Source organism: Cinclus cinclus, chromosome 22 (assembly GCF_963662255.1).
Source record: "Cinclus cinclus chromosome 22, bCinCin1.1, whole genome shotgun sequence".
In the NCBI taxonomy this organism is placed as follows: domain Eukaryota; kingdom Metazoa; phylum Chordata; class Aves; order Passeriformes; family Cinclidae; genus Cinclus; species Cinclus cinclus.
In genome coordinates, this window is record NC_085067.1 from 2,984,440 (window position 1) to 3,001,803 (window position 17,364).

Sequence of the window (17,364 nt, forward strand, 5' to 3'; positions counted from 1 at the left end):
AGCCCCTGGCTGAGAACCACACCCACCCCAAACCCACCTCATTGAACTCGGGGTTCAGCGTTTTCTTCTTCACTGCTGTCTTGTGCTTGGATTTCTTGTCCTCATCTGGTTTCAAATATCTGCAACGAGACCAAAGCAGCCCAGTGGGTCCCAGTGAGGAGGGCAGGAGGTCACTGGTGGGGACATCTGTGGCTGCAGGACCAGATCCTGAGCAGAGCCAGGGTGAGGTGGGTGGCTGAGCCCCCTGAACCTCCAGATCCTCCTCCCCTGCCAAAACGCTGGGGAAGGCTGGGAGGAGGCAGCATTTCCCCACCTTAGTCAGAGAACAGCGATTATCCCTTCTCCAGTCCCTAGGGGACACTGGCACTGCACACATCATCTCCAACCCATCACTCCCAACCCAGCCCCAGTCCAGATTCGGGATTGTGTGACTGGTCTGCTGAAGCAGAGCCTCTCCAGGAGACAGGAACCACATGCAGTGTGGAAAAGGGAGCAGGAGTGAGCAGCTTCGAGCTGTTCCCTGCAGATATTCTGCAGCACAGCACCAGAGCTGGACAGCAAACAAGATGAAAGTGTCATCAGACAGAGAGGGGACCTGAAATGTGGGCCAGACCAAAGTCAATCCATCAAAGGTGTTGTGCCTTTAAACATCAGTTCTGCTTCCTTGCTGCACGTTCCAGATCTTGCTCCTAATGAAAAATTAGGGCTTGTACCGAGAAGCATCACTTCTCTATCTGCTCTGATCCCAGCCCTGCAGATGCAATCTCCTGGGGATGGCACAGGGGACACCCAACACTGGCTGGGTGCAATGGCAATTGTGCTGCTCAGGGACTGAGCCTCCCATGGGCATCTAAAAAAGCAGGAGGGCATTTTGATACAAACAGCTCCACCCCTAAAAAACAATTAAATAAGAAGGTGAAAGTGTGCTGCTAATGAACTCCATTACTGGGTCTCCCAGGTGTGGTTCCTCCCAGTTTTGCTTTAGTAAATCCCATCCCTAAAAGTGCCCAAATTTGAGTTAGCACACTGGGGACAAGGAGGTGGGACAGGCACAGCGTCCTTCCTCACCATGGCCACTTTCTTTGCAGAGAGTAAATTTGAAAAATGCCACCCCCCCCAAAAAAAAAGAAAAAAAAAAAAAACAACACCAAAAAATAAAACCACCCCAGGAGCTGTGCAGAGGCAGGGCCAAACCAGCGGGGACAACCCCACACCACCAAGACTTGTGCCCACCTCACCTGGAAGCTCTGCCAGAAATAATTGCCAGGGAATAACGCTGCAGGCAGAGGCAAGCTGCTGGACCTCATTTGCATCTCCTAATGAGAGCAATTAATTCCCACTGCAGGGAGAGGTGGGAAGGGACAGCAGGGCTGCGGGTGACACTCACATTTTGAGGGTGGCACTCGCATTTTGAAGGTGACACATTTTGAAGGTGACACATTTTCAGGGTGACAAATTTTGAAGGTGACACTCACATTTTGAAGGTGACACATTTTGAGGGTGGCACTCACATTTTGAAGGTGACACATTTTGAGGGTGGCACATTTTCAGGGTGACAAATTTTGAAGGTGACACTCACATTTTGAAGGTGACACATTTTGAGGGTGGCACTCACATTTTGAGGGTGGCACTCGCATTTTGAAGGTGACACATTTTCAGGGTGACACATTTTGAAAGTGACACTCACATTTTGAAGGTGACACTCATATTTTGAAGGTGACACACATTTTGAAGGTGACACATTTTTAGGGTGACACTCACATTTTGAAGGTGACACTCACATTTTGAAGGTGACACATTTTTAGGGTGACACATTTTGAAGGTGACACTCACATTGTGAAGGTGACACATTTTGAAGGTGACACATTTTGAAGGTGACACACATTTTGAAGGTGACACATTTTTAGGGTGACACATTTTGAAGGTGACACATTTTGAAGGTGACACATTTTTAGGGTGACACATTTTGAAGGTGACACATTTTGAAGGCGACACACATTTTGAAGGTGACACATTTTGAAGGCGACACACATTTTGAAGGTGACACTCATATTTTGAAGGCGACACATTGTGAAGGTGACACTCACATTGTGAAGGTGACACTCATATTTTGAAGGTGACAGTGACATTGTGAAGGTGACACTCACATTTTGACGTAGGGGTCGGAGTAGCCGTTGGCATCCATGGCAGCCAGGTGGGCGCAGCGCAGGATGCCCACCTGCAGCCCCTGCTTCTGCGAGCTGTACTTGAGGGAGATGAGGATCCTGCCACGCTCCTCCAGCGACTTGTCCTCTGTTTTATCTATCTGGGGAGGGAATACACCCAGTCTGGGGGCTGTGCCAGGATGCAGCCACAACCAGACACCTCCCCAGCCGAGGGATGCTCTTCCCCACATCCCTGATTGTGTTTGACCCAAACGGCTCCGTGTTCCCACATGCCACAGGGAGAAGCTGCTCCAGCTGTGATTCTGAGGTGGGATGAGTCCCTGAACCCCCTTCACTCACCGGCAGCTGCTTCTCCAGGCAGATGTTGAAGTTTTTGGTCTGGTTGGGTTTCAGTTTCTTGAGCGGGATGCGCGTCTCCCCGATGAACTCGTTGTGGCGGAACTTGTCCTCGTCACACACCGAGATCCTGCAATGGGTATGGGCTCAGTGGGGACACTGGGGAGAGGGGAAGGGCTGTCCCTCTGCACTGCGGGTCCCCTGATGCCTTAGGTTTTAGCTTTCGTATTTTCCAGACTCTGCAATGCGTTAGTGTGTGACTCTGAACTTCGTATAAAGCGTTATCAAGTTCTCCTCGCAGTTCAGTCACACAAAACAATCCTTTTCCAGCCCCAAAAACAAGGACACCTCTGCAGCTTCAGGCCCAAAATGTGCAAACAACTTCAAGTTGAGGAGAGAATCTGGGAGGATGGGACTGCAGAACCTGGAGCTGAAATTGAACAATTAACCCCAATATGGAGATGGACCAAAACTTATGAAAGCTTGAAAACTCCTGACTCTGAATCCGTCTTGGGTGGAGCCTCAGCTGGACTCTGGTGCTGCCCAAGGTGTATCATGTGAAGGCCTTTTGATAAATACCTAATTTATTCCTTTAGCACTGTTCCAGGTAGCCTCTCATCACCCCCAGCGAGGGAGCTGAGGTCACCCTTCTCCAGGCCATGGACAGGGCACCTCCTCTGCAGGCAGCTGGAAAACATCTGGAATGCATCCAGCTGCTGGCACAGCCCAGCCAGGACAGCTCATGGTGTGAGTGTGTGTCTAAACAAACATCCCAGCCCAGGCACCGTTGGAAAAGCAAGCTGGAGCCTGAACCATCCTAATGACTCTTCCATTAAAACATCAGAGTCATCAGTGACTAAAGCAAAATTATTCAGAATTGCTGGAGCTGCATTTTGCCCAGCCATGGAGGCTCTTCCTCATCCCTCCCTTGTGGCTGGGAGAAGCCTGGTTCCCACAGGCTCCTTCCCTCCTTCCCGAGGAGCTCAGGCACTGCTGGGAGCCTGGCTGGGACACGGAGCGGGTCTGCCACCTCCCGTCCCACCAAACACACAAGGCCATGAGTGATTTCCATACCCAGACCGTGGAAAACATCCCAGCTGGGGCAGGTGAAGCTCTCTCAGCCCTGCTGGGACCCTGGGGTGCAGGATCCCAGTGCCTGCAGCTGTGTCTGAGGGCAGTGCCATGCTGGTGCTGAGCCCAGGCTGTTTTCCATGAAAAGCTATAAATGCTTTTCCCTGAGCTGGCAGCTAATGAGTCATTCATTCCTCTGCTGCTTCTGGGCGTCAGGAGAGACGACAGAGGAGCAAAGTTAGGGCTTGCAGGGAGCCTCTGACTGCAGTTCCCAAAACCCCAGAGGGCCAGAAGGGTGCCTTGAGGGAGCAGCTGTTTCCCAGCAGTGCTGGTAATGGGGAAAGCCAACCCACCCCCCTCCAAAGGGAGCATCCTGCATCCCCACTGGAGCCATGCAGGGACTGCCTGGGCTCCCTGCCCATGAACAAAAGGCATTTCTTTTCCCTTCCCTTACATACTTTTGCCTTTAAAAAAAAAAAAAAAAATATATATATATATAAATCCTTCTTAGTGTTGTCTCATCTTTTGGGTATCTGATTATTTTCTCTTTCACCCACTCCCTTTGATGTCCAGCTCCCCAGGGGTGGCTCTTGTGTCCCCAGGGACCTCAGGGGAAGGGGGAAAAGTAATTAAATAATGTGATCCCACCTGAGAGTAACTAATTGCATGCCACACCTCTGCCTGCTCAGCATCTGCATGGTTTATCCATGGATGGGTTATCCACGGATGATTTATCTATAGATGGTTTGTATGTGGATGGTTTAGTGCCTTATCCAAGGATGGTTTGACCACCCTCATGCTCACAAATGAGTAACAAGGAAGCCACAGGGATGTCTCAGTGCCACAGCACAAGGATCATCAGGGCTGAGGAGCAGCAGAGAAAAGTGGTTTGGAAAAAAAAAAAAAAAAAAGAAAAAACAAAAAAACCCCACGAGCAGGAAAACAGGGAATGCTGCTCTCCAGAAAACTGTGGCTGGATGCAGCGTTACTATAGATACCCACGGAAAAAAAACGCCCCACACAATGGTGAAATCCTCAAAGAGAATCTCAAATGCAGGCACGAAATTCCCCATTTCCTCTCCTCTTTCTTGTAAAGAACAAAACCAACAAAGGAGCAGCAGCAGCAGCTCCAGAGCAAACACTGCACTTGCCAGGAACGTGGAGCCCTGTCCCTCTGGGCAGAGCTGGGGGGACAGGAGGGGACAGGAGGGGACAGCCCAGGATCTGTGTGTACACCCGGCAATGGTGGGGGGTTTGGGATGGTTTACCTCTTAAAAATGTGAGTAACAATTCTCCTGACAATCTCGAGGTGTGCCCCAGAAGCACAGCAAGACCCCAAACACGACATCCTGCTTGCTGTGAAGACTCAGGAGCTTCAGGATGAGCAAAAGCTCAGGAAAGAAATGTGGAAAACTCCAGTGGTGGTGGCAGGGAGAGCATCTCCAGTGTCACGCTGGGAGAGACCCCACTGGGCCCTGTTTCAGTGTCCTCAGGCACATGGGAAGTCCCTTGGGAAATGTTTTTCTGGCACATCTGCAGGGCCTGGGATCTGCCACTGCCCTGAGCAGCACAGTGGAGCTGGGGACACGTCCAGGTCTCTCCCAGCCCTGTTTTCCCTGTGGCATCTCTGGCCACCTCTCAGCTGGGTCCCCACATTTTGTGCCCATCTGGGTGGGATGCCCAGAGGGGGTTCTGTGTCAGCTGTCCCAGAGCCTCAGGCTCTGCCCCCAGTCCCAGTCCCTCTTCCCTGCTGCAGTTCATCCCCACTGGAATGGGATTTCCAGCACTGCAGTGCCCTGGCCCATCAGTGAAGGCACTGAGCTTTGAGTGAGATGAGCAGGAAGCTCTTGCCCCAGCCCTCCCTTTGGAAAAAGGCACAGTGCTAATCACACCAGCTTGGATTTTATTAAGAGAAATCGATGAGATGGAATTTTGATGCCTTGGGTTAGAAAATCAGTCCCATGACAAACAGCATAAGATGCCTCTGGCAGCCTCGTTCACCTTCCACCCCAGCCTGGAACTGGAGCTTCACCCCTTTCTCATCTCTCCTTATTAATCCCAATCCCTCCAGCCTGGAGTTTCGTTTGATGTCATCACTGTGGGGTCCTGATCTTTATGTTAAGAGCTGTGAAAACCTCCTTGGAAGGAATCTAAGCAGCAAATGAACAATCACTGCTCATTAAACTTCCCATCCCTCCTACTCAGCCCAGGCTCCTGGGTTACAGCCCTGACTCACTGTGCAGCTCCAGCAGCTGACTCACAGCTCGAGTTCCTCGGCCCCTTTCCCACTTTGGAGAGGGGGAATGGGGGTCAGCAAGGACCCTTGGCCACAAAAACACCCCGAGCAGAGCCGGAGATGCATCCCCCGTGCCTAAGATCCCTTATGGCAACATGGAAGGCTCTCCATGAGGAGTTTAAGGACAGACAACACCAGGCAAGGAGACAAAATAACATCTTGGGAAAGTCCAGTTTCTTCAGAAATCAAAAGGAGGATTCCATCATGGGCTCCATCACAAAATACCTCCAAGTCTGAGCACAGAAACCACAGCAGGAGTGAGTTGTAATTGCAAGTGCACCTGCAATTCCAAGCAAACCTCCTTGATCCAGAGTAAAGCAATTTGGGACCCCAAACCTTGAAGTGGCTTCACTCCGCTTATTAGTCCTGATCAAATACTATTTTCTGAATAATACATTTAATGAGTCATGATGTTTGTCAAACACATGATTAAACAAAGAATTCCTGGCATTCGTGGGCTAGCTGAGCACCTCATGAATAATGCATCACCTCGCCAATATATCTGGATATGAATAATTGTATCCAATATCTGGCCAGCTCGGGTATTTATTATGAATGCAATTTATTTGTTGTATATTACATGTATTATTTAAATTGAGGTGATTGTATTCTGCCTGTTCCAGTTTCCCCTGCAGCATTTCTCTGCCTCCCCTGACATTGCACCCTGTGGTCGGAGTCCAGGTGGGAATGGGGGCTGCAGGGTGGGATTTCCCCCCTGGAGGAATCCCCAGTCCCATCCATCTGTGCACTCCAGTGTGTTTTGCAGGGCTCTGAACCTGCCTTTTCCCCAGGCTGGTGGGTGGTTTCATCCCTGCTAAGCCTTGGGCTGCACTCAGGGATATTTAATTCAATGAATGGATGAGACCTTTCGAGATCCTCCCACCTGCTGTGCTCCACAAAATCCCAAATAACTGCTGCTTTTTGAGGGGGTTGGCTCATTAACAAAATCCTGCTTGCCAATGCAATTAGCTGGGCTGCCTTCACCTCTCCTTCACCTCGGGGAGGTGAACCCTGACGGCTCCCGGGGGTCCCTGACAACAAAGTCACTCTACCAGGTTGGACAAGGCCACGCAGGGATGAGGGAGAACCTGTCTGGGCATGATGTGGGGTTGGGGGGGCTTGGGCAGGATGCAATCCCCAGCTCTCAGGGATGTCCCTGCTGCAGCTGCTCTGACAAACGCCACCTGTCCCCTCCAAAAAAGGCTGCAGGCACTGGCAGAGTGCCCCACGCCAGCACCACCCTGCCAAGCCATGCTGGACACATCCCACCAGGTGGGCAGGGAACATTTCTGGGTGCTTTTCCAGCTTCCCTGACGCATCCCCAGGCTGCAGCGAGGCGAAGGCTGGCGGCAGCTTTGATCTCCACCTTTACTTTCACATTAAAGAGACTTTGGAATTGTGTTCCCTGCCCAGCTCAGCACCAGGGAGGCTCCCAGGGAATGGTCAGTGCCCAGACCGAGGGGAGCATCACTGATGCTCTTTCAAGCAGCACCAGCTGCCTGGCAGGAGCCTCTCCTGATTAGCACAGGGAAAAATCAGAGTAAAATCAGAGTCCTCCTGGCTTTGAAGTTGGCTTTTCCTCGTGGAAAAGGAGATATTTTTGAGGAGAAGATGGATGGGTGAAGCAAAGCACCCAAGGCAGGACAGTGCAGGGAGATGTTTCCTGTGGGAAGTGGCACTGGGGGAGTGAAGGGCCAGTTCCAGCCACACCAAAACACTGACAGATGGCCAGTTTGGATGGGATACTGGGAAGAAATCCTTCCCTGAAGGTGGGCAGGCCCCAGCACAGGGTGCCCAGAGAAGCTGTGGCTGCCCCTGGATCCCTGGAAGGGTCCAAGGCCAGGCTGGAGAGGGCTTGGAGCAGCCTGGGATGGTGGGAGGTGTCCCTGCCCAAATGAGATGATCTTAAAAGTCCATCCATCCATCCATCCATCCATCCCTCCCTCCCTCCCTCCATCCATCCTCCTGTGGACTGAGGGGTCCCAGGTGGGTTACAGGGGTCCATGCACAGTTTTGAGCTTTGGGGAGGGCACAAGGAGCTCCACAACACCCAGGCTGGCAGGCAGGAATGGGATGGGGCAGCACAGCATTTCTGTGGGGAGAAAAGCAAATCAGCTTTTTCTTTTCAGCCCCACTCATATTTTGGTTCATCCCCCATCCCACAGCTCCCTGCTGCCTCCAGCATAAACAGCTTTTCCCAAGGGAGAAGCAGCTCCCAGAGCCCTGAGAGAGTGGAGGTCGAGCCCTCCCTGCTCCCTGTCACCTTCCAGCAAACAACTCAGCCAGCATCTCCTTACAAACTGATTTCCATGCTTGGAGGAGGCTGCAAACTTCAAAGCCTGCAGTGAAAAAAATACCCACCAATAATAACAACAAACTGGAGGCTTCCCAGCCCCACCAGCCTGCAGCACTTCCAGCATGACTAATGTTTTCCAAGTGAAATAATAATCCACGGTGCTGAATTTCCCATCACCCTGCACATTGCACACAACAGGTGGGCTCTGCCCCTCTTCACCCCTGAGCAGGACCTCTCACAAGGCAGCTTTGTGCTCCTGACATGAAGAAAATCACAAACTCCCAGGGCACCTGCCAATGAGGAGGGTGGGATTCCAGCCACGGAACTGGCAAAGCCCGGAGTCCTTGGAGAAGGATATAAAATCCTTTCTTTGACAGTGGATCTTACAGCAAATCCTGCAGCACAGCCCCAGATCAGTGTGGTGATGGAGCAGCCAAGGCTGCCCACAACTCCTGCCCTCATCCATGTGGGACAGAGGCCAAAACATGAAAAGTCTTTGCATTCACAGGTGTCTGCTCCCTGCAGAGCATCATTCCAAGCTCTTCCCCTCCATCCTCACAAAACCTCTCCCAGCCCCTGGGAGATGCTGAATGCACAGCCTGAACCAACAAAATCAAATAATAGAATAAGGACTCACACTATTTGTTTAGTTGGACAATAATTCGCAGATGCCTCCAGCTTTCTCACGAAAAGCTGAGCTCTGAAAGGGGCCCAGAACTCCCCTGAGGAGATTTTCTCAGCAAGGCACGACCACAAAGCCTCAACATGTGCCCACAAGAGCTGGGCATGAAGAAGTTAAACCTAAATCACACCAGCTCTGCAGGCAGGGGCCAGCCAGAGAGTTCTGAAGCTCATGGTGCAGCAGGACCAGGCTGCTCAGTGATTACCCCAGCCCTGGCTGATGTAAATCAGGTGTCTCTGGAGGCGACGGATGCGTGCAGGGCACTCACACGAACTCAGGGATAACTCTGCCCTGCCTTGAGCAGCTCCGGGACCCTCCAGGGGCACCGAGCATGTGTGAAATTGTCCCTGGGGTGGGGAGGCACAGCTGGCACGGTGCTGAGGGAGGGGAAGGGCCCCGTGTCCCCCCTGGAATGGGGCCATACCGCAGAGTCTTGCGGATCATGTCCTCGTCGGTGATGCCGTAGTAGGTGAGGGTCTCGTTCCAGGTGGGGTTCAGGGTGTTCCGCAGAGTTTTGGTTCTCAGCTTGTTTGCCTGGAAAAGTAAAGGAGCTGAGGGTTAGTGGGATCAGCCCCAGGAAGCCATTTGGGCAGCACAGGGAGCCCAGTTTGGAGATGAAGGAGCAATGGGTGCTGTCACGCTGTCATTCTTTTTTTCCCCAGTGCTGTAATTCTCGATGGGGTGGCCCAAATCCACCCCTCAGCCAGCAAAAACAGAGGGGCCAAATACAGCAACTCACTCATTTCCAAACCAACCCATCCCCACATTCTGCATCCTGGAAACAGCCAGCAGAATGAGAACCTTGGCAGAGCATGGAGCAGGCTTTTGTTTAAGCAGTAGGAGAGAGTAAGGGAGGGGGAAAAAAATCCTTCTTGGATTAAATAAAAATGCTGATTTTGTTTGTTCCCACTCCTGCTCCCAGAACAACTTTTGATCCTGCCTGACTCCAAACACCTTCCTTGACAGGTGTTTTGTCAGCACCAGCAGCTCCTTCCAGCAGCTCTGCTGAGCAGAAGGATGGGGACAGCAGAGCTTGTGTCTCCTGCATGGATGGGACATCCTGGCACACAGCCACTCCCCAGCTCAGAGGACATTGGTCTCCTCACTCTCTGACCCCCCTCACTTCTGAAAAAAGGCTGAGGCTGCAAACTGGGCTTTTCCACCAGGCTCCCAGCCTGGCACAGCCTGGCACAGCAGCAATTTTCCCTCTAATTAGGAGTCAGACAACTCAATCCCTGCCTCAGCTGCTGCTGGGCATAAGGAACTCTCAGCACATCAATACCTCCAAGTGGTCTTGTGGATCTTTATGGGAAGCTGCTGCATTCCCCACATTGGATTCACAAGCCCTGAGTGACAAGGACAGCAGGGAAAGAGCCCCAGTGGCACCCACAGCCTGCTCAGATCTGTGGGTACCAGATCCTAATCCCTGGAGCTCCAGGGATTGGGAAGGAAAATGGGTTTAGCCACATGATAAACATCAGCCAGCTGCTAAAGCTGGCCTGGGAAGGGGCATGAGTGAGCTCAGAGGAGCCGAGCCCCAGGAGTGCCTTTTTCTCCCATCTGGAGTGACTCAGGAGTCAGCAACCAGCTCTGCATGGGGAACGAATCCAGCCCTGCTCCCCACAACCAACAAGTGCCTGAGAGCCCAAATCTGGGGCAGAAATACCCAAGGGACTCAGGGACTGTCCTGCTGCTGGAACAACTGTGCAGAAACATCCAGTCCAGGACAAATCCACAATCCCCCCAGAGCTGCTCCCCTCTCCCGTGGCAGATGTGGGCAGTGCTGTTGGGAGCAAAGCACAGAGATGGAGCAGTCCAGGGGCACAGGGGGCAAGGAGAGATTCCCCCCACAACTGTGGATCTGCAGCTCCTGTGTCCCCTCCCCTCCTGCCTCTCCAGTCTCCACCAGCCCCATCAGAAATGCTAATCAATGGATTTGCAAAACATGGAAATGACTGTTAATATCACTGATGAAAGCGCTCCTGGCTCTGTTTGCAGTGGAAACTCAGAGTGTGGTTAAAAACTCCCTCTGCTGCCCTGAACATTAGGAATTAATCCAGCTGAACTGGAACAAGTAAAAACACCTCCCCCCCCACACAAAAAGGTCTTTCCTTTCGTGTGGAATAACAGTGCAATTAATATTCCTAACACACACATTGAGCATTTAAATTCCACACCCCTGTCACTTACACCCAGCTCTCACCACACATCAATATCTTTAATTACTCTTCTCTCCAGCAAGCACAGGACCTAAGGAGATGGAAATATTTCCCTTATGATTTATACTCTGCTTTATTATGATCTGAGGGGTTTTAAATGCAAAAGAATAAGGGCAAAAAAAGAAAGGAAATTAAAAGGGCCCGTTTTGTTTGTAACTGAGATTGTTTCACTCGGTGCTTCTCAGCGGCTCCTGGAATGCAGAATTCTCATCCTGGGCTCCCAAGGTAAGGAATCAGGGCTGGCACCTGGCTGCCAGCCAGTGGTTTCCCAGAAAAGGCATTTTCCATCCCTATAAGGATGGATTCAACCCCAGTTCTTACCTCCTGCCCTCTCTGTGCACCTGGAATTTAATGGTTAGTTTTAGGTGTGAAGCCCTAAGATTTTCCAGCTGGTCTAAAGCGAATGGGTGAAAATGAAGAAGAACTTGACATCCAATTCCATACAATTGCAAACTCCCTAACATGGGACCCGGTGATCCTCTGATATTGCAAATCCAGTAATCTGATTCTGAAATGTAACACAAACTAGTTCAGGGACAGGTGTGTGTCATATTGTTAAGGCAATTACTGAAAGCCCAAGGTCAGCAACACGGATTATACCTTCTAAAACTCTTTTTGTAGTTAATACTTTATTTTTTGGAATCTTTTGCAAAAGAAACTGCACAGATAATATAACTGGGATTTTATCATACTATATCAGATTTCTTCTGGGATTCAAGCTACTGTTCACTCAGGAGATTCAAGGTCTGGGTGCAGCAGCCCACAGCCCCTGGGTAAGGAGCTTCTCCCAGGTCTGATTTCCAAGGAAAAGCTGCAGCCCCAAGAAAAGGAAGGAGAAGTGAAAAGGTTTCTCACCTTACTGGCTCCAGGGAGCAAATGCAACTTGACGTAAGGATCGGCCAAACCATTGTGATCCATTGGCTTCAGGCCCTGGAGAGGGAACAGCAAAAACAGGAATCAGGATAACAGTGGGATGCTGGGCAGGCAGGGTGGCCTCCCTGAGCCCATCCTGTTTCCCTGGGCTGATCCATGGAGCAGCTGTGGTTTCCCCAGGGTTGGGGAAAGAGGGGAAGGAGGATTCTGCAGGATCCAGGCTCAGCATTCCAATCTGTGGATTCCAGGAGGGGCTGGGGGGGGAGCTCCTCACCTGCACGTGGCACCATCCACTCCTCCCTCCCTGCAGCTGACTCTGCCACCCTCATCACAATTAATTTGGGGGTGAAGCGAATCAGCACAGTGATTTCCCAGGTTTGAAATTACAGGGTTCTGTCATTTAATAATTGCTTCTGAGCAAACACACACCTCTGCTGTTGTGGTGCCACTTCCAAGCGCTCCCAGAGGATGTGATAGCACCTACCTACTCCCAGTTATTAAGGAAGAACATCTCCAGGCCAGGGGGAGGCTGGTGTCAGCCAAATGCTGTGGTGTTCACAGAGAAATCTGGGGTTGCAGCAGCACCAATCCAAGGAACCACTCGCTGTGGCCATTCCTGATGGGTTTTCTACAAGACCCTCACAGCTCTTAAAGGATGATGTGGACCAGGTTTGTTGTAGTGATGCCCTGCAGCTGGATCCAGCTTTGGGCAGAGGGAGGGCACAAGCTGTGCCTCTGTTCCTCTTCTAAACCAAAAAATTATCCAGGGGTGATGCACAAACTCAGCTCAAAGCCACACCTGCACAGACTGCATGGAAAAAAAAACCCCACAGGGCAGGGAAGCAAGTCAGGAGTGTGAAAAATGGAGCTTAATATTCACCAGTCCTAAGCAGAAATGAGAATGGCTCCATCGTGGAAGTCCTTGGATTATTTCCAGCCTGGCTGTGGGATCCCTGCAGGAATTATTGCTGGGCTGGCTGAAGGCAATCCTGTGTCTGGATCAGAGCAGGGCTTCTCTGCAGAGGTACCCATCCAGTCCTGGCTCCAGCCCGGGCATGGGGACAAGACTGGGGGATGCTGAAGAGTCCTCACACCCTTTTTGTGATGAGTAGAGTGCCTGGATAATGAGTGTGTGCAGCTGCCAGGGATCCAGCAGCAGGGAAGCATTTGTATGGACTGCTGGTGGAATGGCTGCGGGCAGAAGGAATGCAATCATCCAGGATTTGGGTAAATCCGGGAGGGAAATGCTTGGGGAATCACTTCCACGATTCACAGGTAGGGAAAAACTCACCCAGCCTGACCCACAGCACCACAGGACCTTCTGTGAGCAGCACAATTTTGTCCAGGATGCTCCTGACCTTGTGAGTGTCTCTGATTTGGAGCAAAGGCTCTTGCTACAGAGACAAACGTGCTGCCCTGGGGCAAGGGAGGCCAAATGGTGCCCAGCAAAGAGGATTTTGCTTCTACAGCAGAGCCAAAAGGATAAAAATATCAGCAGTGAATGGAGGTGAAAGGGTTCTGCTCTAAATGCAGCTTCTGGGGTGATGTCTCTGGCCCAGGTGATGAGGAGGATGGGGCAGACAGGGCAGGAAGGGGCTGGGCTGTCCCCAGACTCTGGAGGGAATTGCCTGCACAATCCACTTGTGCTCTCCCCAACTTCCCTGGTCAGAGGTGCCCAACCTGCCCAGGCTGCACAGCAAATGAAATCAGAACCAAGCAGGCAGATTCCCAGGAAAATGGATGGAGAATGACAGGCAGCTCTGTAATTCACCCATCAATTCAGCTCAATTAAATTACCTTCTGAGGAGGCTATTAAAGGCTTTTTTAATAGATGTGCTATGGAAGATGGAGTGACAGGAGCCTGGAAAATGGCTCCTAATGTCACGTCTACCCCTCCCGTGTCATTTGATACGTGTTTGGCACAAACTGCTGAATTTAACAGGGCTCTGCTTTGCAAGGCTGCTCCTGGGGGGAATGATGCCTCCAACAGGGAGGACCCACATTGCTTCCCCTGAATGGAGGGACCACCAGCCTGCAGCTCCTCCGACAGGGATGGGAGGCAGAGAGGGACAAGGCACAGAGGCAGAGCCTCCCCCCAGATCCAGCTGGGGCATCTCCCTGGCTCCAACTATTCCCGCTGCTGCACCCATTTATGGAGCTGAGATTAAGTTTCATCTTTTCCCTTCCTCTACCCAACCTCAAAATCTCTGCTGCAATCCTACAGAAACCTCCAGCTCCCTGCATCCCAGGCTCTGCCAGCTGCTCCCCGTGCCGGTGACATTTAGCTAATCAATAGGATTTAATTACAACTCGGGCTAATCGGGCTGCCGATTAATGCCACGCTAGAGGCGTCCAGAAATCACAGGAGATGGAGTCGTTCCATCCTTCACCCCACAACGAGCTGTCTGCCCCAAAACCAGCCTGGATCATTCCCAGGCCGAATTCTGAAAAGGGGGCAAACTGCATTTCCACCCTGACAGCCCAGAGGAGCCAGACAGCTGGAGGAATTTCCCTGCAGTGATAAATATTTATGAGGCAATACATAAGTAATGCTCAGTGCAGACCTCCAGCACTCGCCTCGCTGGGAAGGGAGGGAACATCCAAATGCTCAGTAGGGTGGAAACTCCTGGGTGTTTTCTGGCCAGAGGTGCAGGGAGAGCAGCCCAAGGATGCTGCAACAGGCCTGCCTGGGGCCAGGGGCTCCTTCATCATTGCAGCTTGTCCCAGGCACCTTTCTCCCAAAAGCAGGAGACATCTGGAGCTGTAGGATGGCACAGCCTGCTGTGTTTGTGCCCCTATAAATCCCCTATAGCAGGTTGGGCTCTGTAGGACTGGGCACAAAGTGAGACCCTCAACGAAGCCATGGCACGGCAGGGCACAAAAACAGGTGCCTGCACATTCATCAAACCCTTTTCCATCCTGTTTTCTAGGAGGGTGTGATGCCCAGTGCATCTCAGCTCTGTCCCAGGCAGGACAGCAGAGATCCACACAATCCCAGGGCTCGTGCAGGGCAGAGGGAGAACCCTCCTGCCAGCCTGGCTGCTCCTGCAGTCCAGGAATGAGCTTCCACAATTTATTCTCCTATTGATCCGAGCTGAGCTACAACGTGTCTGAGTTCAGCCTTGCCTGAAGTGTGACAGGAGGGGCTGCTGCCAGCACTGAGAGCCATCAGGGCGAGGTGGCTCCTGCCTTTTCCTGGCTGCTCCTGCCTGTTCCTGAATGCTTTTGCCTGTTCCTGCCTCTTCCTGCCTGCTACCACCTGTCTGGTGACACCCAGCATCTCACAAATCCTGCCATGAACTTCCATCCATCAGAAACCCCTCAGAAATTCCCAGGCACAACACCAGGGTGAATTCCCACATGGACTGACTGTCCCAGCCTCCAGCAGCTCAGGGTTGCAGAGCAGGGAGTTGTTGGTGGAGAACAACAACAGGTTGGATTGAACCTGCTGCTGGTGCCTGCTCCCCAGGAGCCGATAACAGGACTCGTGAGGAACATCAGCAGATATAAAAGTGCTGGAGATTAAAAAAAAAAAAAAATAGAAGTAAAAGAAAGGGAGACAGGGAGGTTGTTTGGGGTTATGAGAGAGAAAGAAAAATGTGTCTCACGTGGCTGAAGTAGCCCAGATTTGAATGGCTGCTGGCAGCAACCAAAGCTGCAGGAGCTGCTGGAGTTGGGCACATCCTGAGGGCGTTTTTCCTGGAGGGAAGCAGGTACCCAGGAGCTGGGTAAATAACATCCCAGCACTGCTGGGGCTTTCCCCCCATCTCCTCCTCTCCAGCTCTACTTGTAACACCCCCGGAGCCAGCAGCGGGGTCCTGGCCCTTACCTTTCTGTAGTCAAGTTTTGGCAGCTTTCCCCAGGCGAGAGATGAAATGAGAGCGAGCAGATGGCAATGTAAATAAAAGAGAAAAATGGGAGAATGAGAGCAGAATGGAAATGAACAGGACTCGAGAGCTTGAATGTCAGGGGGGCCAGGGGGGCTCTGCCCTCCCCGTGGGCAGGGGTGATGCTGGGGTCCCCCCACACCCCGTGGGTGGGCACAGCAGGGACCAGGGCTCTCCTCTGTCTCTCCTCTCCTAGCTGTTCTCCTGCTGGTGTGAGATTTATCAGTCGCTGCCCAGAGCTCTCCTTCCTCCCTCTCTTCCACCCACTCCAAACTCAATTAGAAATCTCCTCCTTGGCACCGCTCCCGTGCGCACCGAGGGAAGCCTGACCCAGAGGCTGCGGGTGGATTCACAGGAGACAGGGAGGGAGGCAAAGCCCAGCAAAGGGCTCAACCCTGCCCTGGCTGTCCTGCCTGGGACCTGGGGGTGCTGCCCGTGCCAGGAGCAGCTCCACAAGTGCTGGGGCAGATCGCCCATGCCCAAAATCCGGCTTTGGTGCTTGTACTCTGGAGAACACTGGGGTGGGGGCTGCAAACAAGGCATGGAGAGGAGAGGAGCATCCTGTGAAGGCAAACAGCGTGGTCTGACCCTCTGGGGCTCAGTTCACAGCGTCTTCTCCCGCCTTCTGTAGAAACCCCCCGTCCCTTCCCAAGATCTGCAGGGATTGAGGTCTTTTTTTACCCCAGCCCACCTGGGAGCCCTCGTTTCTCTGGTCGTCGCTGGGTGATGCAGAGAGGAGCCGGGCAGCCCCCAGCAGCACCTTCCACTGGCCCCAAGGCAGAACCAGGACCTCAGCTCCTCGTTCCTGCTCCCAAACGTACAAAAATCCCCTAATTGCCTCAATCAGGCAGACGGCAAAGGCGCTGAGGCGCAGCACTTCGGGGCCGTGATTAGCAGCATTTAAAAGAGCCATTTATAACCCGACAGCCGGTCACAGTAAATAACAACATCGGGATGGGCTGCTCTGAAAAGCATCAATCCCTGCTCGTCACGGGGGGACGAGCAGCCGGCTCCTGACTGTTGGGAACGCCCGGAGAGACAGGGGTGGAGGGGAAGGAGAGGGCAGAGCTGTTGGGACCAGGGATGCTCGGCACAGCTTCCATGGCACAGCCGGTCCTTGCTGTCCCCACACCGGGGCCGAGCCGTACCTTGGCTTTGTTGATGGTGCAGTGGAGAGCGTTGTTCTCCTGATCGTAGAGCAAACTGAAATCCAGCGTCCCCAGCGTGGCTGCAAGGGAGGAGAGATGTGATTAACCTGCAGCACCCGGCAAGCGCGGGCTGTTCTCCCTCTGAGCACCAAAGGAGTGCATGGAGATGCTCAAGAACAGGCTGCAGACATTATAAAACACAAAGCATCCTGCTGGGAGCCCTGTTATGAAACAGCGAGGCTGGTGGCCATTCCCAGGTTGGCTGGCACAGCCCTGGGAAAGGAGGGAGAGGGATGAGTGGATGCAGCTCGCCCAGCACTGCAGCCACAGGTTTTGCTTCCGTGGGCTCTCACCTGGGTTATCCCATCCCTCAGCAGCCTCACTGCAGGCA

At 52.4% G+C, this 17,364-nt stretch overlaps 1 protein-coding gene across 1 annotated transcript in view; it reads right to left on the bottom strand.

Moving 5' to 3' along the window:
- The window catches only part of DOC2B (double C2 domain beta), a 28,360-nt gene that overhangs the window by 970 nt on the left and 10,026 nt on the right, over nucleotides 1-17,364 (bottom strand). The window contains exons 2-7 of the mRNA XM_062506913.1: nucleotides 16,974-17,053; nucleotides 11,921-11,995; nucleotides 9,271-9,380; nucleotides 2,505-2,631; nucleotides 2,148-2,305; nucleotides 38-119 (exon numbers count right to left, since the gene is read on the bottom strand). Of these exons, the coding sequence (XP_062362897.1) occupies nucleotides 38-119; nucleotides 2,148-2,305; nucleotides 2,505-2,631; nucleotides 9,271-9,380; nucleotides 11,921-11,995; nucleotides 16,974-17,053 (632 nt within the window). The remainder of the gene's footprint in view (nucleotides 1-37; nucleotides 120-2,147; nucleotides 2,306-2,504; nucleotides 2,632-9,270; nucleotides 9,381-11,920; nucleotides 11,996-16,973; nucleotides 17,054-17,364) is intronic.